Source organism: Anabrus simplex, chromosome 7 (assembly GCF_040414725.1).
Source record: "Anabrus simplex isolate iqAnaSimp1 chromosome 7, ASM4041472v1, whole genome shotgun sequence".
NCBI lineage: Eukaryota > Metazoa > Arthropoda > Insecta > Orthoptera > Tettigoniidae > Anabrus > Anabrus simplex.
In genome coordinates this window covers 88,192,934-88,212,596 of record NC_090271.1, presented here as the reverse complement: position 1 = coordinate 88,212,596, position 19,663 = coordinate 88,192,934, and the positions used below count along the sequence as shown (strand labels likewise).

Here is a 19,663-nt window from a genome sequence, read left to right as displayed (position 1 = left end):
TATTTTTGAATGCTTCGGAATATTTTCAAAGTAAGTTTATGATATATATTGTAGTACCAAAAAGTAATTAAAACTAGCGTAATGGGAGGTATGTTCGTGATACATCTTTGATAAGTATTATGTGTCCGCTAGAGTGAGGAAGACCAATGCAAGTAGCTAGAGACATCTATTGAGAACTCAGGAAATTAGTAGTAAAGTTAAAATGCTTAGTCTGCAGTAGGGAAGTCGATGGAACTTATTGTTGAAAGATCAATCACGAGCTTACCTGTAATACGAATATATCCCCCTTTAACTGATTTACGCTATTACCAGCATTTAATTTAGATACCAAGTCCAGCGCTTTGTCTGAATGGTCAGCGAACAGAGGGCCTTGGGTTCAATTCCCGATCTGTCTGGGGATTTTAAAAGCGTCTGGTTAATTCCTCTAACTCAGAAATTTTGTGTTTGTGTTCGCCTCAGCACACATTTTTAAATTCACACAGCACACCACTCGACAAAGCACCACAGACACACACAGTTATGAATACATTCCTCCACACAAGGTTGACGTTAGGAAAAACATCCGGCCGTAGAACTCGGCTAAATTTGCGGAATATGCCGATCCAAGATATTGGGGAAAGGACAAGAAGAAAAGAGTTAATCAGAATATTGCGTTTTCTTGTCACCTTCCGAGCTGTCCGGCCCGATGGATGAATGGTTACCGTGCTGGCGTTTGGTCACAGGGGTCCCGGGTTAAATTCTAGACCGGGTCGGAGATTTTAACCTTAAATGGTTAATTCTCTTGGCTCGGGAACTGGGTGTTTGTGCTGTCCCAAACATCCCTGCAACCCACACACCACACATAGTACTATCCTCCACTACAATAACACGCAGTTACCTACATATGATAGATGGCGCCCGCCTTCATCGGAGGGTCTGCCTTACAAGGGCTGCACCCGGCTAGAAATAGCCACAGGAATTTATTACCTCCCAGGCTTTCAAAAAGGCATAGGCCTATACTGTCTCAAAAATATCCAAATGTAGATCCATTTTACAGGAACAAAGTTTTGTCTTTGAAGTATGAAATTGTAGATTCACACGAATATGTTCATTCAAATCAAGAATACAGCATTGCACTCCATTTTTATAATATTGTTATATTTCTCTCGGGAGGCCATACTGATACTCAGTCTGATTTCCTTTGTGTCTAAATCGTGTCTCATTGGGGAAGAAAGAAATTGGACAAAACGTTCAGCGATCGACCAGAAGTAATTCTGCCATCGACCGGGTGACATATTGCCAGGCCGACTTACACAATTCTCCAGAACTCATAGAATAGATTTACTGTCTTTAAACAACGTACAGTTGTCACTGACAAAATCGATTTTTGAATCTTTTATAAAAGTTACATGTTGATGCTGTGGAGTCAAAAGCGCAAAATGTGACAGTTCGCATCCTATCCATTAATTGCCTTAACACCGGTCACGCTTCCCAACCACATGTCGATACGCAGTCCATCCGAACAACTTTCATTGGGTTCGTTTTCCTGTGCTGATGTGTAAAGGAAGATGAAAATTTTTCCTGCCATACTGTACAAATGTATGTTTCCATGACATATTTACGCACTCCTTCTATATGATGTGTTTAAGGGTCAATTCTTACCCGCCCCCCTCCCCATGCACAACAGCCCCCGAGGGCCATTACCGCTGCTCAGCTCGAGTGCCTGAAGATTACAAGGTGTCATGTGGTTAGCTCGACGAATCATCTCGACCGCTATTCTTACCTTTCTATACTGGGGCCACTGTCTCACCTTCAGATAGCTCCTCAATTGTGATCACCTAAACTTAGTAGACCTCGAACCAGCCCTCAGATCCAGGTAAAAATTCCTCATCTGCCCAGGAATCGAAAGCATGGCGTCCAAGCAAGAGGTAGGCACTCTACACCTACACCACGAGGCCAGCTTCTTCTTCCTAGCCTTTCTCGAATTTCTTGGAGTCGCACTTCTGAAGATTTTGTCCAGTTTCATGGCCGAATGCCCTACCTGACGCCAACTCTATGTGAAGAGATGTATTCAACATTGTGTATTTCTGTGGTGCTTGGTTGTGTATACATGTGTTTTATCCTATGTAAATGCAGTTAAGACGAAGACAAACGTTAAGTAAACTAGTTAGATAAATTAAAGGAATTAAACATACTGTGAACGTACCCGACCCGGCCGAGAATGGAAACCAGGGCTCTCTGAATCGAAGGCCACTACGCTGGATATTTATCCAAGCAGATGGAAAATATACGGTCACATTTAAAACAAAAGCAGAAAGCGAAGTTATCTCTGTAGAAGCTCTTAGAGGGTGGAAGGCAAAGGCTTCCATTATCCATAACTCCGGCACGTGATGGGGTAGAGTAGTTAGCTCTACGCCCGGCTACCTTTGCCCCCCCCCCCCCCCAGGAATTAACCTGATACTCATATTTGGTGTAGTCTGAGTGAAACTTTGAGCTATGTGTAGCTCCGCAGGTGGAATCTTGAATCTTAAAATTTTCGGCAACCTGACGGGGATACGAACCCACATTCTTTCGAGTGAACGGAGCACACGTTTACTGCCTCGGCCAGGTAGCCAATTACGATCACATTTATTGTTTACAGTTGTGCGGAATGGTATCATAAATGACCGAGCAAGGAACTAATCGTGAATCACTTTGATGGTGAAAACATGGTTTGAGGAAGGGAGGAGTGAGAAGTCCAAGACAACCTGATGCATTAAATGGTATGTTGGTGAATGAGAATTATTGTGGAGAATAGCAAGGCAAATGTGATGGCACGAAAAGGAGAAAAAGAGAGACGAAGAATAGACTTTGGAAATAAAGATTCTGAAGTAACGGAGAGCTTCGTTTCATTCTGAAATATGTGCTTTTGAGTATAATTTTTGCGCCAGAGATGTTTATACGTATTTCATGGACTAACGTAACAAACTGATTCATATGTTTACATAATAATTCCGGATGAACCGGACATCCGTACAACTGTTCCCACTGTAGAACAGGTCACACTAATAAAAATAGATCTTTTCAAGTATTCACTGTTTTGATCTTAACTTCCAGATAACCTTAACTTGCTGTTAAACTTTAGGGTTTTAAGAGATATTAAGCGACCACCATACTACTTCGCGTGCGGGTTAAATTAACCCAGATTCTATTGCCAACGTTAAGGGTTTCATCTGAGGCCTGACGCCCGCCCAGGTTTCCACTTTCGAGGTGAATTGTTAAAAAAAAAAGGGACTGGCTTTGATTTATTGCTGGACCTGCTAGCTCGGAGATGAGGCATGGCAGAAGGGAGGTTGTAATGACTTTCTCAACGCTCTGCTACCAAGGCAGTTAAAACAAAAAGTACCCTATTGACTGGTGGTGCATCTTTCTTTTGGGCCTTACAGAAAAATCAGATTTAACCCAGTACTCCTGTCAAAAAACACAGAAAGAGCGAGTAAACAATTTACAAAGTGGCATTTTTTCTCTCTAAATTGCAACTAATCTTCTGAAAGTTAGGGCCTATTCCTAATATCTTGATTAAGGGACCTGATGAAAATATCCAGCCTTTGACGTAGGATACGTCCATAGTTACGGAACTGCGCCTGGGACGCCGAGTGTTACTAAAATACAGTAGTATCCAAAAGTTAAACATAATATGGAAACTGGAAAAATGGAAGGATGAACTTTGCACGACCACCGTAAATATGTTCCACGGAGTGTAACTCTCCTTCATTTCATAGCCAAGCGAGCTGTGAACATCACATAGGCCCCTGATTGGACAGTACACAAATTACGGAGCATTCAACCAAGAGTAACTCATTCTGTATTTGCCTCTCACTGTATTCAGAAGGTACGATTTGTGCTATGTTTTGAGCCTTTTTAAAAGTACGAATTAGCGGGCGAGTTGGCCGTGCGGTTAGGGGGGCACAGCTGTGAACATGCATCCGGGAGATAGTGGGTTCGAACCTCACCATCGGCAGTCCATGGTTTCCCATTTACACACGTGTCATTTCTAGGCTTTGGCGGCGTTTCCAAGACACAGAAGATTTTAATCGTAGGCCAGTACATGGCCGTCCATGAATGACAAATCCAAAACAGGACCTATATCTGTCATTAACTGCACGTCGAAACCAGATGGTGCTTGCAAGACAACTCCTCTCCGCAGAGCTTGCAGCTGCCGTTTGAGTTCGAGTTTCTTGGCAGGCTGTGCATTTGAGGCACATAAGGGGTGCCCTCGTTGTCCGACCTGTAGTACTGTGTGTCCCACTAACTCGAAACCACAGAAGGGTCCGAATATGTGGGCTCAGTATCATCAAAATTAGACCCTAAAGAAATGGAGAAAAGTGCTCTCCAAAAATGAGTCCAGATACACTTTGGTCGACGACTCTCATCGTGTAATCATCTGGAGGGAGCCTGGAGCACGATTCAATTCCAGGAATATCGTGGAAGTTTGATGGTAGTGACATATTGGTGTGGGTAGGCATCATGTTCACTGCACATACAGAGCTCCACATCTCCGCTGGGGGTACGGTTAAAGGCCAGAGGTACAGAAACGTGATACTCGGACGACATCTAAGAATTTTCATAGCCGCAGTCGACTCAGACTTCATCTTCATGAACGACAATGCACGCTTGCAAAAATCCAATCTGGTTGATGGTTTTCTCGAAGGTAAAGATATCCACCGCATGGACTAACCACCGAGATCTCCAAACATGAACCCTATAGAGTATGCTTAAGATGCATTAAGGAGACAAGTTATAGCCCGCCAGCCTCCTCCAAGAATACTTCCAGTACTCCTCACTCATGTTCGTGAGGAATGGAACTACCTCCCAGTAAAACTCTTGAACCATCTCATAGAGAGTATATAACGTCTGTAGTCATACGCCATATTAAACTATTTTCTCTTTGTTGAAGAAGGATGCGTATTTTGCTTATTTCGGTTGTGTGTCTTTGCAATAGAAAACAATTGTTTGATTCATCCAATTTCACTCTGTAGTATATTATAGAATCTTGTCATTAATATTCATCGTAGTATGAGCAATGCTGGTAGTTCATTCATTAAATATATTGATCTTAGTCATGCCTAACTTTTGGATATTAGTGTATGAAAGATTTAATTCCAAATAATTTCTAGACAAAACACATGACAACGATGTTCAGTTTATCATTTCAAAGAGTAAAGTCCAGTGTACCTGTGACATCATCGGGTGATACAGTAGCACCATCATCCTGAGATACTAAAATCGCCGCATTGCATGGCTAACGATTGGTGTTATTCTGGACCCTGGCACGTTGCTTGAAATCTCATTTGATTCGTCTCAGTGATTTGAAAAACAAACAGCTACGGGAGTTCTGTGTGACAAGAGGACACACCAAACTTCAAGGATTTTATTTATAAAAGTGTGATTCGTCATTCATTAAGATATGGTTTGGAAACGATACCAAAGACAAAAAACCTCTAAAAGAAATCTGGAGGTAGCAGAATGCTGAGATGGACACGCGGTGTGTCAAGGAAAGGTAGAATCAGAAAATGAAGCTGTACGGGACTGGGCTGATGTTAAAATATCTAGGAGTAAAGACTGAGACGTCATGAAGAGAGAAAATGATTATATGTGAAGAAGCCATTTGGATATGCCTCTTTCAGGGAAATGAAAAAGAGGCAGACCCCGTAGGAGATGGAAGGACTCTGTCATCACGGTCCTCAAAGAATTGGAATTGTAGGAGGACCTAGTGTTCAATAGAAATGAATGCAGGACGCGGATCCGCATAAGCGACTCCGTGTATCAGCGGGACTAATCATGTCAAAGAAGAAGAAGAGGCAGAATAATAAGATGGATTACAAAAAGCAATTGTGGAAGAGATAACGGCGAAGTTGTTATACTCGTAAGAGTGAGAAAGAAGGTAATCGGCTCGGCGGAAATTAAAGATTTAGACACACGTGGTCTCTCATTTCACTGTTCCATTTCACAATTTTGAGACAACATGGCATGTTGCTTGTTTTTAACGTTCCTTTATATTTCTAATAATTAACCAATTATTAACGGTATCAGAAGACCAGCGGCAGCGTCTATTGGCAAATCGGTTAATTAATTTCTTGTACAATACAGAATATGTATTTACATATCATTTAACTTATATATTTCATTTCTTTATTTATTTGCTGAAAGAGCATCCGTGGCTCAGACGGCAGCGCGCCGGCCTCTAACTGCTGGACTCCGTGGTACAAATTTCTGTCATTCCATGTGAGATTTGTGCTGGACAAATTGGAGGCCGAACAGGTTTTTCTCCGGGTACACCGATTTCATTCCAGCGACACTCTCCAATATCATTTCATTTCATCAGTCAGTTATTCATCAATGCCCCAGAGGACCGCACATTAGCATGGCAGTACACAAGCATAAATGCCTATTGAAGTACATTCGTGACAGAAAATAACGTATGACAAAATGAAAAAGTAATCTCAAATCTCAAAACATGCATCATTTTAATCGAGCGATTAATAGCATCGTCGTACGATTAGATTACTCGATCAGTAGATTTATCGATTTGTCAATTAATTAGTTTATTTGACACTTAAGTGCTTGTTTCTCGGTTAGTAATTGAGTGAAAACACTGTTTATTAACCGGTCTCTTAGCGTTACTTTGCCGATCGTTCGATCAATCGATTAATACATCGGTCACTAGAGTTTTATTAGGTCTTTCATTGCCCTACGAATAAAATAGTTGATCGGTTGCTTAGTTCATTGTTTTACATAATATATGGTAGTTTACCGGATCGGTCGATTAATTAATTGTTCTATCGATAAGTTACTTGATCTTTCGATTAATGATTGGTCTATAAGTTAGCCGATTACTCAATTAATAAATAAGTTGATAGGTTGATTAAAGGCCTAAATAAAGGTAAACCTGTACGGTAGTTTTGTCAAACGGCACACTAATTGTTGTGTCTAGGCCTATTAATTAATTCAATTATTAATTCATTTATTAGCGAAGTGGTAAATTAGTTAATGGGTCGAGTAGTTTTGGTTGGTCTATTGGTTCAGTACGTCCTATGTTCTTTCATGAAGCAAGAGACCCAAGTTCTTCGTATCCCTCTAACAGTAGTTGTGAGATTCTCCGAAAATTCCTGCGCTTTTCTGGTTTTGGATTCCTGGACGTCAAATAGAGAAAATGAGTAAGTAGAACTCAGAAGTACGTTAGTAAACTACAAAATCATTTTTAAAGTATATTTGTTCTTTCCAAACAAGTAGTCTGGATGAACCGACATTCTTAGCGTGCTAAAACAGTCCGGCAAGGTGTTAGAGGTTGATATTGGGGGTGTTTTTATCGTGTCTGAGAAACACCATCTGCACCACTAATTACAAGGTGCGAACTCCACTGCCCTCCCCTTCCCTGTAGTATCGGATATCGGTGGTTTGTGCTCGAGGGAAGTACCCTCACAGGTAAATGTTTCCCTCGGGCGCCCGCACCTTGCCACCTCAAAGAGCTATCAAACCAATAATACAAAGAGCGTGATGGACGACTGGAAAACATGCGTCATTGCTTCACTAGACAGATACAAAGTGACGGATGGCAACAGAAACTCCTCCCTTTTTCGAGAACCGTAGTAAATTAACGGAACGTAATGCTGTTGATAGAATGGTGAAAGGAACTCTGCTGATAGCTGGTTTATAATTATACGTAAGGAGTTTAACATCAGGATCACCGGCATCGTGTTCTAGAACTATCGAACCTCCTTTTAGTGAGAGAATCCGGGTTCGATTATCAGTTAGGTGTGATATTTTTATCCGGATCTGAGGGCTGGTTCGAGATTCCCTCTGCCCCCTTGAGAACGTTGAGGAGCCACGTGACAGTGACATAGCGGCCCTGGTCTAGAAAACCATCGCGGGACAAAAAAAAAAAATAATGGTAGACATTGAGATGTTACAATGGGCACACAACGTGGGATGCTAATTAAAATAATATACCGGTACTTGCCCTACACATTAATAATGATAATAATAATAATCTGCAAATCCGGGAAAATGGCTGCCTGAGTTAGCCCTAACCAAATTGGGTTTTAAATAATTTAAATAATAATAGTAGAAGAGTAAATAAAAGTCTTACGTACGTAATTTATCGTACCTTGAATGGAAATCTGGTATTCTTCTGGGCATTACCTAACAACCAATGAAAACAGCGGAATTGAGGAACAGTTTGCCACCAGAATTTCTCAACGAAGAATCGGTAAACAAACAAACTCGGAAAAATTTATACATTTAAAGAAACATCTCAAACAACATACCAAATGGAATACGATCAGTTCGGCATTCATAATTTGTATTTACAATTTATACACTTTTGCCCAGTTCTTCCGTCACAGTTACCTTGAAATTTAATTCGACATTTTAACAGGCCCTCATTCATTAATCTTCCTACATTTTCTATTACTTAATGAGCTTCAGGTCATCTTGGAGATTTGTACCGCACCGAATACGTAATAGTTGACATCAAGCTGACATTCCGTGCCTGGAATATCTTCAGATGAAGCTGTTATTAAACTCGACTTGAGATGTTTAAACAACATACAGAGATAAAAGGTATATCGTCACTGGGCCTAGAAAAACCACTATGTGATAGGCCTATCATTTCATTTTAGAACTCTGACCAGAAAGGTTCTGTCATCTAAGGTTCAGTATTGCTTGAACTGTATCAACGAATTTTCATTTTGTGATACAGTGCATGTGCTGCGGGTCAGTATATCTCTCCTCAACATTGTCACATAGCGGTATTTCGTTAATAATCCGTTAATACTGCTGTTGCACCTTTCATTTCACTAACGAGAATTGGTAGCAACAAACTAATTTCCATACTGTGAAAGTATATTGTATTTAAAGATGCTTGAAAAGCATTTATCATTTCAAAAATTATAAATAAGAAATTTATGGTTTTCGGAGACGCCGAGTTTCCGGAATTTAGTCCCGCAGATGTTCTTTGATTGCCAGCAAATCTACCGACACGAGGCTGACGTATTTCACCACCTTCAAAAACCCTCCGAACTGAGCCAGGATCGAATCTGCCAAGTTGGGGTCAGAAGGCCAGCGCCTCAGCTGTCTGAGCCACTCAGTCCGACGATTCTTAGACATCACACCTGCCCTGTTTGAGCAACGTCAAAACCTCGCTCATCCACTGCTGCAATATCAAAAGTCACTTCCCGATTTTATTTTCATCCTTTCATATCTGCTGGCTCGGCCACTGCATAATAATTAAAATAGAGCTTCCAATACATTTTCATCCCCTATATGTACACTCAAACTCACAAAAATTGTCCGGCAAAGATGTATTTAATTGTATACATTCACTAAACTTGAGGATATTCGTAAAATGTGGATAAACCCTAACCGCACGGAAAACTCGCCCGGTAAAATGTGGATAGTCGTTGTCCGAAGAAATTATACTTGGAACCCTGCAACCTGCAGAATATGTTCATCCTATTTCAAATAAGAGAATTTAGAAATAATGTCATTCGGAAGATAGTAGGTTCGAACCCCACTGTCGACAGCCCTGAAAATGGTTTTCCGTGGTTTCCCATTTTCACACCAGGCAAATGCTGGGGCTGTACCTTAATTAAGGCCACGGCCGCTTCCTTCCCAGCCCTAGCCCTTCCTTGTCCCATCGTCGCCATAAGACCTATCTGTGTAACTAGGAGAAACTAGGAAAAAAGAAAAGAAATAATGTCCTCTCCTATGGCGGCCAAACTTTGTGCGGTTGAGTACACAATATATCTATAAAAATTATTTTCACTTACGGTATTATGTGTTAATCTATAGTTTTGTTTCTAATTCCAGAAAAATTTGTGGAGACGACTACGACGTCGCCGTCAGTAGCAAGTAGCTCTCCGGAACCAACGCCGACGCCACCGCGGCCAATGAAGTGTGGCGCAGAAGACGACTTAGACGATGAGGGACGTGAGACGCCGCCCGAGATCTCGTCGTCCACCTCAGACGTTGCGGGGAACTCACGAAGCAAAAAGTCGCCACCGACGTCACCTCCTCCACCCAAAAACCCGCTGCTACAAGAACGATGCAATTGTGAGGAGCTTAGACATGTTGTGTGCCACTTAGAGACCAAGGAACTCTGGGATAAGTTCCATGAACTGGGCACCGAGATGATCATCACAAAATCCGGCAGGTAGGACAGTTTTATGATTCCTCTACTGTTCTAAGCGAAAATGTTTTAAATTTCTTTTTGCATTGTGAACTGGTTGCTGAAATAATTGCATTTAACCAACGTAAACATTTTAATCCTAACATCCCGATAACTCAAAACATTTCTTGTAAATATCTTACTGAATTCTGTTTGCAGTATTATACTATAACCAGTCCGCCTCTGTGGTGTAGTGGTTAGTGTGGTTAACTGCCACCCCTGGAGGGCCGGGTTCGATTCCCGGCTCTGCCACGAAATTTGAAAAGTGGTATGAGGACTAGAACGGGGACCACTCAGCCTCAGTACGTCAACTGAGCTGAAGGGGTTCGATTTCCACCTCAACCATCCTAGAGTGTGTTTCCGTGGTTTCCCACTTCTCCTCCAAGCAAATGTCGGGATATGGTACCTAACTTAAGACCACGACCGCTCCCTTGTCAATCCTTTCCAATCTTCCCATCACCCTCAAGGTCCCTGGGCGAGAAGATGGTCGTCCTCACCAGTTGTATCCCTCCAACCCAAAGTCTCACGCTCCAGGACACTGCCCTTGAGACGTTCGAGGTAGGATCCCTCGCTGAGTCCGACGGAAAAACTAACCCTGGAGGGTAAAAGGATTGAGAAAGAAAATATTATAACCAATATTTGGAGACTAACTAGCAGAAAAAGTAAAGACGTGTTCATGTTACCCGGTGGAACGTGGGTTTGACTTCCCGTCAAGGCGATGGTGGTGAAGATAATTGTTTTAAGAGGAAGTGTAGCTTCGCAAAAATCATCTCTTAACTCTGTCGGACCGAATGGCTGAGGCGGTAGAGCCATAGCTGGCGGGATCGATCGCAGCTCGGTCCGTTAGTATATGAATTTGGTCGAATATATCAGCTTTGTGCCGGCAGGTTGAAAAATTCCTGTAGGACAAAATTCCGGCACACCAACGTCTACGAAAATTGTGTGTCAGTCACCTCACCTTCATCTTTCCTTTTGGAAATACCTTGGTCAATTCTTGTTCTTTTACGACCCTGACAGTGTGGCCTAGAGAATAATAATAATAATAATAATAATAATAATAATAATAATAATAATAATAATAATAATAATAATAATAATAATAATAATAATAATAATCCCGGATTAAATATTAAAGTGAAATGCTTCCTTGGAGGAGGATACTACTAAGAGACAGACCTTAAGCCTGCTTATCTCCAGCTCCGTATTCCATAGTAGGTAGGAGACATCGTTTCTTCACCACGCAGGGAACCTGTTCAATCATACATATTTTACACTTTATAAAGCTTTTTATGAATTATTCAGACTTGTCTGTTTGGGAGACAAATGTCTTTTCGCGACAGAGAACTGAAGGCTTCATCCACTGAACATTTATCATAACACATTCGCAGTCAATCAATACCCGAGTGTCGAGTTCTCCATACCGGAAAAAGAAAGAGGGTTGTCCACTTGGACGTTTTCTTCCCCTTCGTTCCTAATGACAAAGGAGCGCCTTCCGATAACGACAGGCGACACTTGACAAGTTTTCTGTCTTGTGAGGGAAATTTTGTAGGCGTGGCTGCAGAAAGTGAGTGGAAAAGTGGATCAACTACGAGAGCTACGTGCGACAAATGAATAAAGGGCGCGCGTGAGACAACATAATGACAAACCCGTGAGTTATAGGCTCAGTTGTTATTGACTGAATGCGGCAAAGTGAGAAATGTTGATACCAGACGGTCTTCTGGAGGAATGAATATTAATCTCTCTCTGAACATTCGTTTGGCTGACTTTACTCGGCACTGTCATAAAGAGGGAGTTAATATAAAATTGTGGTTATAACCCGTCCGGCCCCGCACTGTAGGGGGCAGCGCGTCCGCCTGTCACCCGGCGGCCCCAGGTTCGATTCCCGGGTGGGTCAAGGTTTTTTAATTGTAATTATTAATATCCCTGGCCTGGTGACTGGGTGTTTGTATCGTCCTTAATGTTCCTTTCCTCACATACAACACTCTACACTTCCGCCATTAAAATTACACGCAGGGGCAAAAGATCCACAAGGGTCGACGCCCCGAAGAAATAGCATTTAAAAGAAAGAAAAAAAGAAAATGTTTATAACCCACGTACACACTAATAACAATGTTACTGTATATTTAACATTAGATACCAATTCATCCTCATACATAGTGTATTCCCAATAATGAGGGAAAAACTTGAGGCTTGATGATCATTCTCAGTGCAGATATCAATGGAATTGCGCTCTCCAAGCTCTTATTGAGCGTCTTCTTTCCACTAAGCGTATATTCGGCCGCTTTTCCTTCTTGGTCCTCTACTACTCTTACAATTTACCTTCTCCTCTATAATATTTTTTCGTATACATCCTCTTCTCGGTATGCGTGCTATCTATTCATATTGACTTCGGTATGCCTCTTTCTTCGTCATGACGCTTAGGAAAGCTGATGGCGGAGCTGGTGAAGATCAAAGAAGCCTTCGGGCCGAATACTCAACATACAGCTGCTTGAGAACTTCCTCATTTCTTGTCTCACATACCCATTTTATTCTCTCCATTCTTTGTCATAGACTTCCAAACTCAGGTATTTCTCAAAATCCACGTTTCTGTGACACCATCAAAAAACGTTTTTCAAATTATTTGTCGTTGAAAATTCTTACACTTTCCCATGCACGAGTTTTTCTTGTGTTATCCTCTTCTTTATATTTTCTGTACAGTTTTCATGTTATGCCACAACACCTCCCTGGCAGTTAAAAGACGAAGTTATTTCAGGTTGATTTGCGATTTTCATCACGTTTTTTAGTGATGCTAATCTTCATTACGTACCACTCGATAGTTCCTTTTAGCCCGCTCACTATTTCCTGTAATTCTTCTTTACTTTTCGCCAATACTGCTTGATCATCTGCGTACTTGATGACCTTTATTTTCCGCTACAACTACTGTCCCACTGATGCTTTCCGAGGACTCTTCTATCAGCCTTTTTACACATAATATATTGAATAGGATTTGAGACACAACAACCTGTCTTATACCTCTTCACATTCTTGGCATTTCTGTTTTTTCTCCGATTATCACTGTTACACTCTAGTTGTGTAAAGAACCTTCGGTCTTTCCAATCTACTTAACCTCACAAATACAGTATGTGGATGGACTTGCACAGTTCATCGTAGTTATTGTTTATTTCATTGTGTCTGGTGTTAATATTGGCTCAAAAATCCCTTCATTTTGAGATGTATTAATAAAACCATCCCTACGACCCAACATTACGAGAAAAAGAACAAAAATTTCCTAGGATTGGCAACATTGAGTCAGTGTAAAGTAAAGGGGTGAACAAGGATGTACATTATCTGAACTCCAGGAGTTAACAAGTAAAAGATAATATTGTTTTGAGTATAGCCTACATCAGATTACTAAAATGCCATAAATGTGAATAGTATGAGTAAAAAATCTATTAAAGACCTTGGACTATGATTATGATTCTTCTTATTATTCTCCTTCTTTCTTCATTATGCCCAACTAAGGAGTGCGAGTGAACTTATTCAGCTGATGTTGCTGCCTTTTTCTTTTCCCAAAATCTCTTTATCCTCTGGCTGTGGCTTTTCTCCCCAACATGCAATCAGATTTTATTGGTGGTAGTGCTTGGATGGTGTGTAAAGCGGTGATTGTCGACTAATTTTCTGAACTTAGATCTGTCTAATACAATGTCATCCGTGATGCCTAGTTCCTTAAGATCTTTTCCAACTTCGAGCAGCCAATTTTTTTTTTTTTTTTGCCTTCATTGAGAGTGCGAGGTTCAGAATTCTTTTGGTCAATCCCCGATTACTCATTCTCAGAATATGTCCATAATATTTCAAACATCTTTTCCTGAATGTCTGAGATTTTTTGTGAGCGTTGGTACAAGTCATTAGATTTCTTTATCATCCTGATTCACCCTGTACAAACCGGTCTCAAAATTTTCCTTATGTGTTGATATTATTCCAACAATAGCAGGACAGGGGTAGGAAGCGGCAGGGCCTAGACGACTGGAAAAGGAAAAAACACACAAAAACTTCAAATTTTGGATGAATACCCAAAATTATTGTTTTTTGTTCCTAGTATCTTACCAAGGCAACAACAATAACAATATCTAACAAGGGATAAAATAAGAATAAATATGTATCAGGGTAAATTAGAAAATCAGGCTTTAGAGCTTAACCATTAGCAGCGGAGAAGGAGCTCCTACTTGACGAGACTTTTTAGTCTTTATAGACACCTTTGGTTCAATAAAGAAGCCTGAGCTTCCAATAATAAATGTTTTCGTTCAGAGAAATATAGAACCTTAAATTTTTATTTACATTCTCAGATACTGGCCATAGACTTTCAATTGTTTTTTTTAAACCTTGGTGCTGGGCTGAGTGGCTCAGACGGTTAAGGCGCTGGACTTCTGACCCCAACTTGGCAGATCCGATCCTGACTCAGTCCAGTAGTACCTGAAGGTGTTCAAATACGCCATCCTCGTGTCGGTAGATTTACTGACACGTAAGAGAACTCTTGCTGGACTAAATTCCGGCACCTCGGCGACTGCGAAAACAGTAACAGTAATTAGTGGAACGTAAAGCCAGTAACATTGTTATTATTATTATTATTATTATTATTATTATTATTATTATTATTATTATTATTAATAATATTTTTTCTTTAAAGTTTCTGAAATCATTCAGAATGCCGATATAGCATAAGTCACTGCAATGACTTTTTCACCTCATATTTGCACGGTGCTACCATACACCTGTCATTGGTCATAGGTCCTGGAATGCAGTACATGACACTCACAGTACATGGACACAGCACGAGATGGCGGTGCATTGGACTGATACCACGAACAGGGCGATGGGACTGTAGTACTGAGGCAGGCTACGTTCAGAGTAGATGTGACGGGGGCAAGTACTGGTACAGTCGCCATACTTACCGGACCTGTCTCCGTACGATTTCGCCCTCATTCCAAAAAGTGAAAGAACCATTGCGTGGTAGACGGTTTGGGACACAGGAGGACATTGCCAACACTGTGAAACATGAGACAACAAAATACACACATCGTGAGACGATTGGTATTCGACGTCTTACACATTGTTGACAACGTGTTGTCTACCGTAAAAGGATTTACCGTAAAAGTTACTGTATTCTTCTTCTTTATCTGTTTACCCTCCAGGGTCGCTTTTTCCTTCGGACTCAGCGAGGGATCCCACCTCTACCGCCTCAAAGGCAGTGTCCTAAAGCTTCAGACTCTGGGTCGGGATGAAACTGGGGAGGATGACCAGTACCTCGCCCAGGCTGCTTCATGTGCTATGCTGAACAGGGGCCTTGCGGGGGGATGGGAAGATTGGAAGTGATAGACAAGGAAGAGGGAAGGAAGCGGCCGTGGCCTGAGGTTAGGTACCATCCCGGCATTTGCCTGGAGGAGAAGTGGGAAACCACGGAAAACCACTTCGAGGATGGCCACATTTCAAATTTCGTGGCAGAGCTGGGAATTGAACCCCGGTCTCCGGGGGGGGGGGGGTAACTAATCACACTAACCACTACACCACAGAGGTGGACAAATTACTGAACTCTCTGAGGATAAATATTATGTGGCACAAGGATTTCATGGCTGACTGTTTCCTCGCTATATATCCTACACCTGGTAAACCTACTCGGCATTATTGATACATTCCATAGCACCTTACACTCCCCACTCCATTTGTATACCGTATCTCAATTTGTCTGATAGATGTCGCAATCGTGCGAAAGAAGAAGTTGTCATAACTTGTACCTCAACCCCCGTATTTATTTATTTTACAGTAGTTAGTGAGTGAGTTAGTTAGTTATTCACAGTTTAATTATAACTGTTTAATAAAACTATTTTTAAAATTCACTTAGAATGTTAAAGATGGCTTTATTAAATACCCTAAAATTAAAAACATGCAACATAAAAATATTAAAAATCATGTTAAAAATTAAAGTTTAAAAACCCTTCAGAAAATAATAGGTTAGACAAAAGTTACAAAGACCTTTTATTTGGAGGTTGCTGGAAGGCAGAGAGCACACAATACAATAAATCCTGGTTGAAAAAGAAACAGTTTGAAAAGAACTCGAAATAATTAAAAAATTATGAGACAACTTAAGAAATTACTTTTGACAAAAATTAAAATATAAATATGATTTAGAAACAAAGACTCGAAAGGACAAGAATAAGACTACTTAATGTTTATTATACTGAAATACTGGGCAAAATGACCTAAAGACTATAAAAATACAAAAATGCAAATAATGCAAAATAAGAAGTATGTATTTGTAATCGAGGTGCGATGAACAGAATTTTTATATATTGGAGCATTGTGCCTGACCATTCCTTAAATAGATGACATGTCCTCAACATCCGGGCCATAATGATTATCATCCTTGTCGCCGGAGACCAACAAATAAGGTGAGAGGTCGCGTACAACAGAAATATTTCCTTTTTCTTCCCCATCATTATTATAAAAATGACTCTAATCACTGACCCATCCTTACGAGCCTATCTTAAGAAACACTCCAGTGGCATTGGGAACTTAAATTGCCTCCGTACAGATAATGAGTATAAGATAATGGTTTCAATTAATTTATTTCCGTTTGCCTTGGTATTTCTCACTGAATATTCTCAAGCACTCAGGAGTTAATAGTGGCTCCAGAACATGTACCTGTCGACCTTGGGATTTAACCCACTCCTTAGCCATTCAATTACGTCCCTTACCATCAAGATGTGTTAGACGCAAATTAACAGCGGTAGTGAATACCGTAATTGAGATAAGTAAACATTAGCACTTACTTTTGGGAGATGAAAAAATGGCGAACGTAACTGGATGGAGAAACCATTGACAGGATGGAAGGTGAATATCAAGACATGGGGATAAAAAGGCTTTAATTACTGATCCTTTAATCAATAAACATATTTATAAGTTGATTTGATAGATTGGTCGATCGATTGTATGACTCTCTAATTGCCTGCTAGATCAGTTAACTGCTTAATGAGCTGATTGAACGCTATCAGATAAATTTATTTGTTGACACGTTGGAAGATGATACTGATTACTAGAAGATATCAACACTTAAGTTGACTTAAGTAAACACAGAAAAAGTCCAGAATTTTTTTTTCTACTGAAGTATTATACTGAAAGAAACAGAATCAAGATGCAGCCAAGCTAATGTAACGACCTTGCAATTGCGATAAACGGTAGGAAAGAAGTCAGCTCTCTTGCGAACAGTGCTGTTATATTGGTGGCCTAGTTCTAGTAGGACCGAGCTCGATAGCTGCAGTCGCTTAAGTGCGGCCGGTATCCAGTATTCGGGAGATAGTAGGTTCGAACCCCACTGTCGGCAGTCCTGAAAACGGTTTTCCGTGGTTTCCCATTTTCACACCAGGCAAATGCTGGGGCTGTACCTTAATTAAGGCCACGGCCGTTTCCTTCCCACTCCTAGCCTTTCCTTGTCCCATCGTCGCCATAAGACCTATCTGTGTCGGTGCGACGTAAAGCAGCTAGCAAAAAAAATAAAAAAAAGTTCTAATAGGCTTACCATGTATCTGACAATGCTCTTCCTGTCCATTATGTTCCTTAAGACTGGTCACGCCTCCCAGCCACATACGGATATGCAGTCCATCGGAACAATTTACATTGTATTCATGTTACTATACTAACGTTTAAAGGGAAATGAACCTTGCTGTACCGTTCTATACGACCATATTGACATAATTACACACTCCTACAGTATAATGTATTTAATGTTCATTTATCTTTACACTTATGCATAGAAAAATGAACGCAACGAAAATTGTTCTTATGGACTGCATATCCATAATGTGGCTGGGAGGCGTGATCAGTCTTAAGGAAAGTCATGGATTGGAAGAGCATTGAGAGATACGAGGTATTAGAACTAGGCCATCGATATATATCGGCTTATTTTCAGGCTATCTTTGCTGAACGGGAGAGAAATTGGACGGAGTCAGGGTATCTTCTTCTTCTTCTTCTTCCAAGCCTTGTCTCTTACGTGGGGTCGGCGATACGACAGCAACGTTTCCATAGCACCCTGTCCTGTGCATCCTCGGTGGTACGCTAAAGTTGTCCCATATCCATTAAATCTTTCTATCCAAGACCTGTTTGGGTCTTCCGCGACCTCTCCTTCCTTACCTTTAATCCCCCACTGTTCTTCTGAGCAATTGCCTTTCTTATTCATAAATTGGAAGTAATAGAAATGAATGATTGCTGGTACAAATACATGAGAACAATGGTGGGTGGGTACTCGGAAGGTGGAGATGAAGAGTAAGTTGGGAATAAACTCGACGGATGAAACCGTACACATAAGCCGGGTTCAGTGGTGGTGGGTAGCTTATCTAGGAGGACAATAATCTCGGACATGGAGGGTAAGAAATATAGACCGACTCGGATTTAATGATTTAATGATAAGAGGCGTAGCACTAAAACAAAACGAAACTACAGGGTTCGTTGCGGGTAATAGGATAGTGGAGGCTTATAGTTAATTCACAAAGGCTAGAAGACTGAACGCTAAAAGGCATACCCGTCTATAATGAATATTTAACTATGTGTGCTTGCATGTTATGTCATAAGCATCCCTTTTCACTTTCTTCTGCCTTTTCTGAAAATAAAAATACGAAAGAAATTTGCTAAAATATGCACGCATTTAAAATGAATTCCCTATAGGTGTACGTAGGTGGTTTGAAAAGTTCTCGGAATGTACCAGAATTAAGAATCTTGCTTCGGTGGAACTGCTTTTATTTTTCAACATAATCTCCCTGTAGACTAATGTATTTGGTCCAGCGATGTTCTAATGCCTTGATCCCATCTCGAAAATGAGATTCCTCCAGGCCTGCAAAATACCTCTCTAATTCGGCTGTCAGTTCTTCCCTTGTAGAAAATCTCCGTCCACTGAGGAAAATTTTCAGCTTGGGGAATAGATGAAAATCTGATGGTGTCAAATCAGGTGAATAAGGTGGACGTGGCAACAATTCGTACCCCAGTTCATGAAGTTTTGCCATGGGAATAACACTTGTGTGCGGCAGAGCGTTGTCCTGATGAAAGATGACATTTTTCCTTGCCAAACCAAGCCTTGTTTCGCGTATCTTTTCCTGTAGTTGGTCTAGGAGTTTTGCATAGTATTACCCCGTAATTGTCTGGCCAGTATGAAGATAATCTATCAGCAGAATGCCTTTTGCATCCCCGAAAACTGGGGCCATGACATTTCCGGTCGAACCCACTGCCTTTGCTTTCTTTGGTGGTGGTGAATCAGCATGTTTCCACTGCTTTGACTGCTGTTTTGTCTCTGGGGTATAGTAGTGGACCCAAGTTTCATCTGTAGTCACAAACCGGCGCAAAAAATCTTGTTGGTTGCACTGCAAACGGGCCAGACTTTGTTCGGACATTTCCAATCTGGTGCGTTTATTGTCCAATGTCAAGAGCCGCGGCACCCATTTTGCGGATAATTTTTTC

At 40.9% G+C, this 19,663-nt stretch overlaps 1 protein-coding gene across 1 annotated transcript in view; it reads left to right on the top strand.

Moving 5' to 3' along the window:
• Positions 1–19,663, top strand: part of LOC136876921 (T-box transcription factor TBX20) — a 343,057-nt gene that overhangs the window by 136,753 nt on the left and 186,641 nt on the right. The window contains exon 2 of the mRNA XM_067150676.2: positions 9,829–10,171. Coding sequence (XP_067006777.2) covers positions 9,829–10,171 — 343 coding nt within the window. The remainder of the gene's footprint in view (positions 1–9,828; positions 10,172–19,663) is intronic.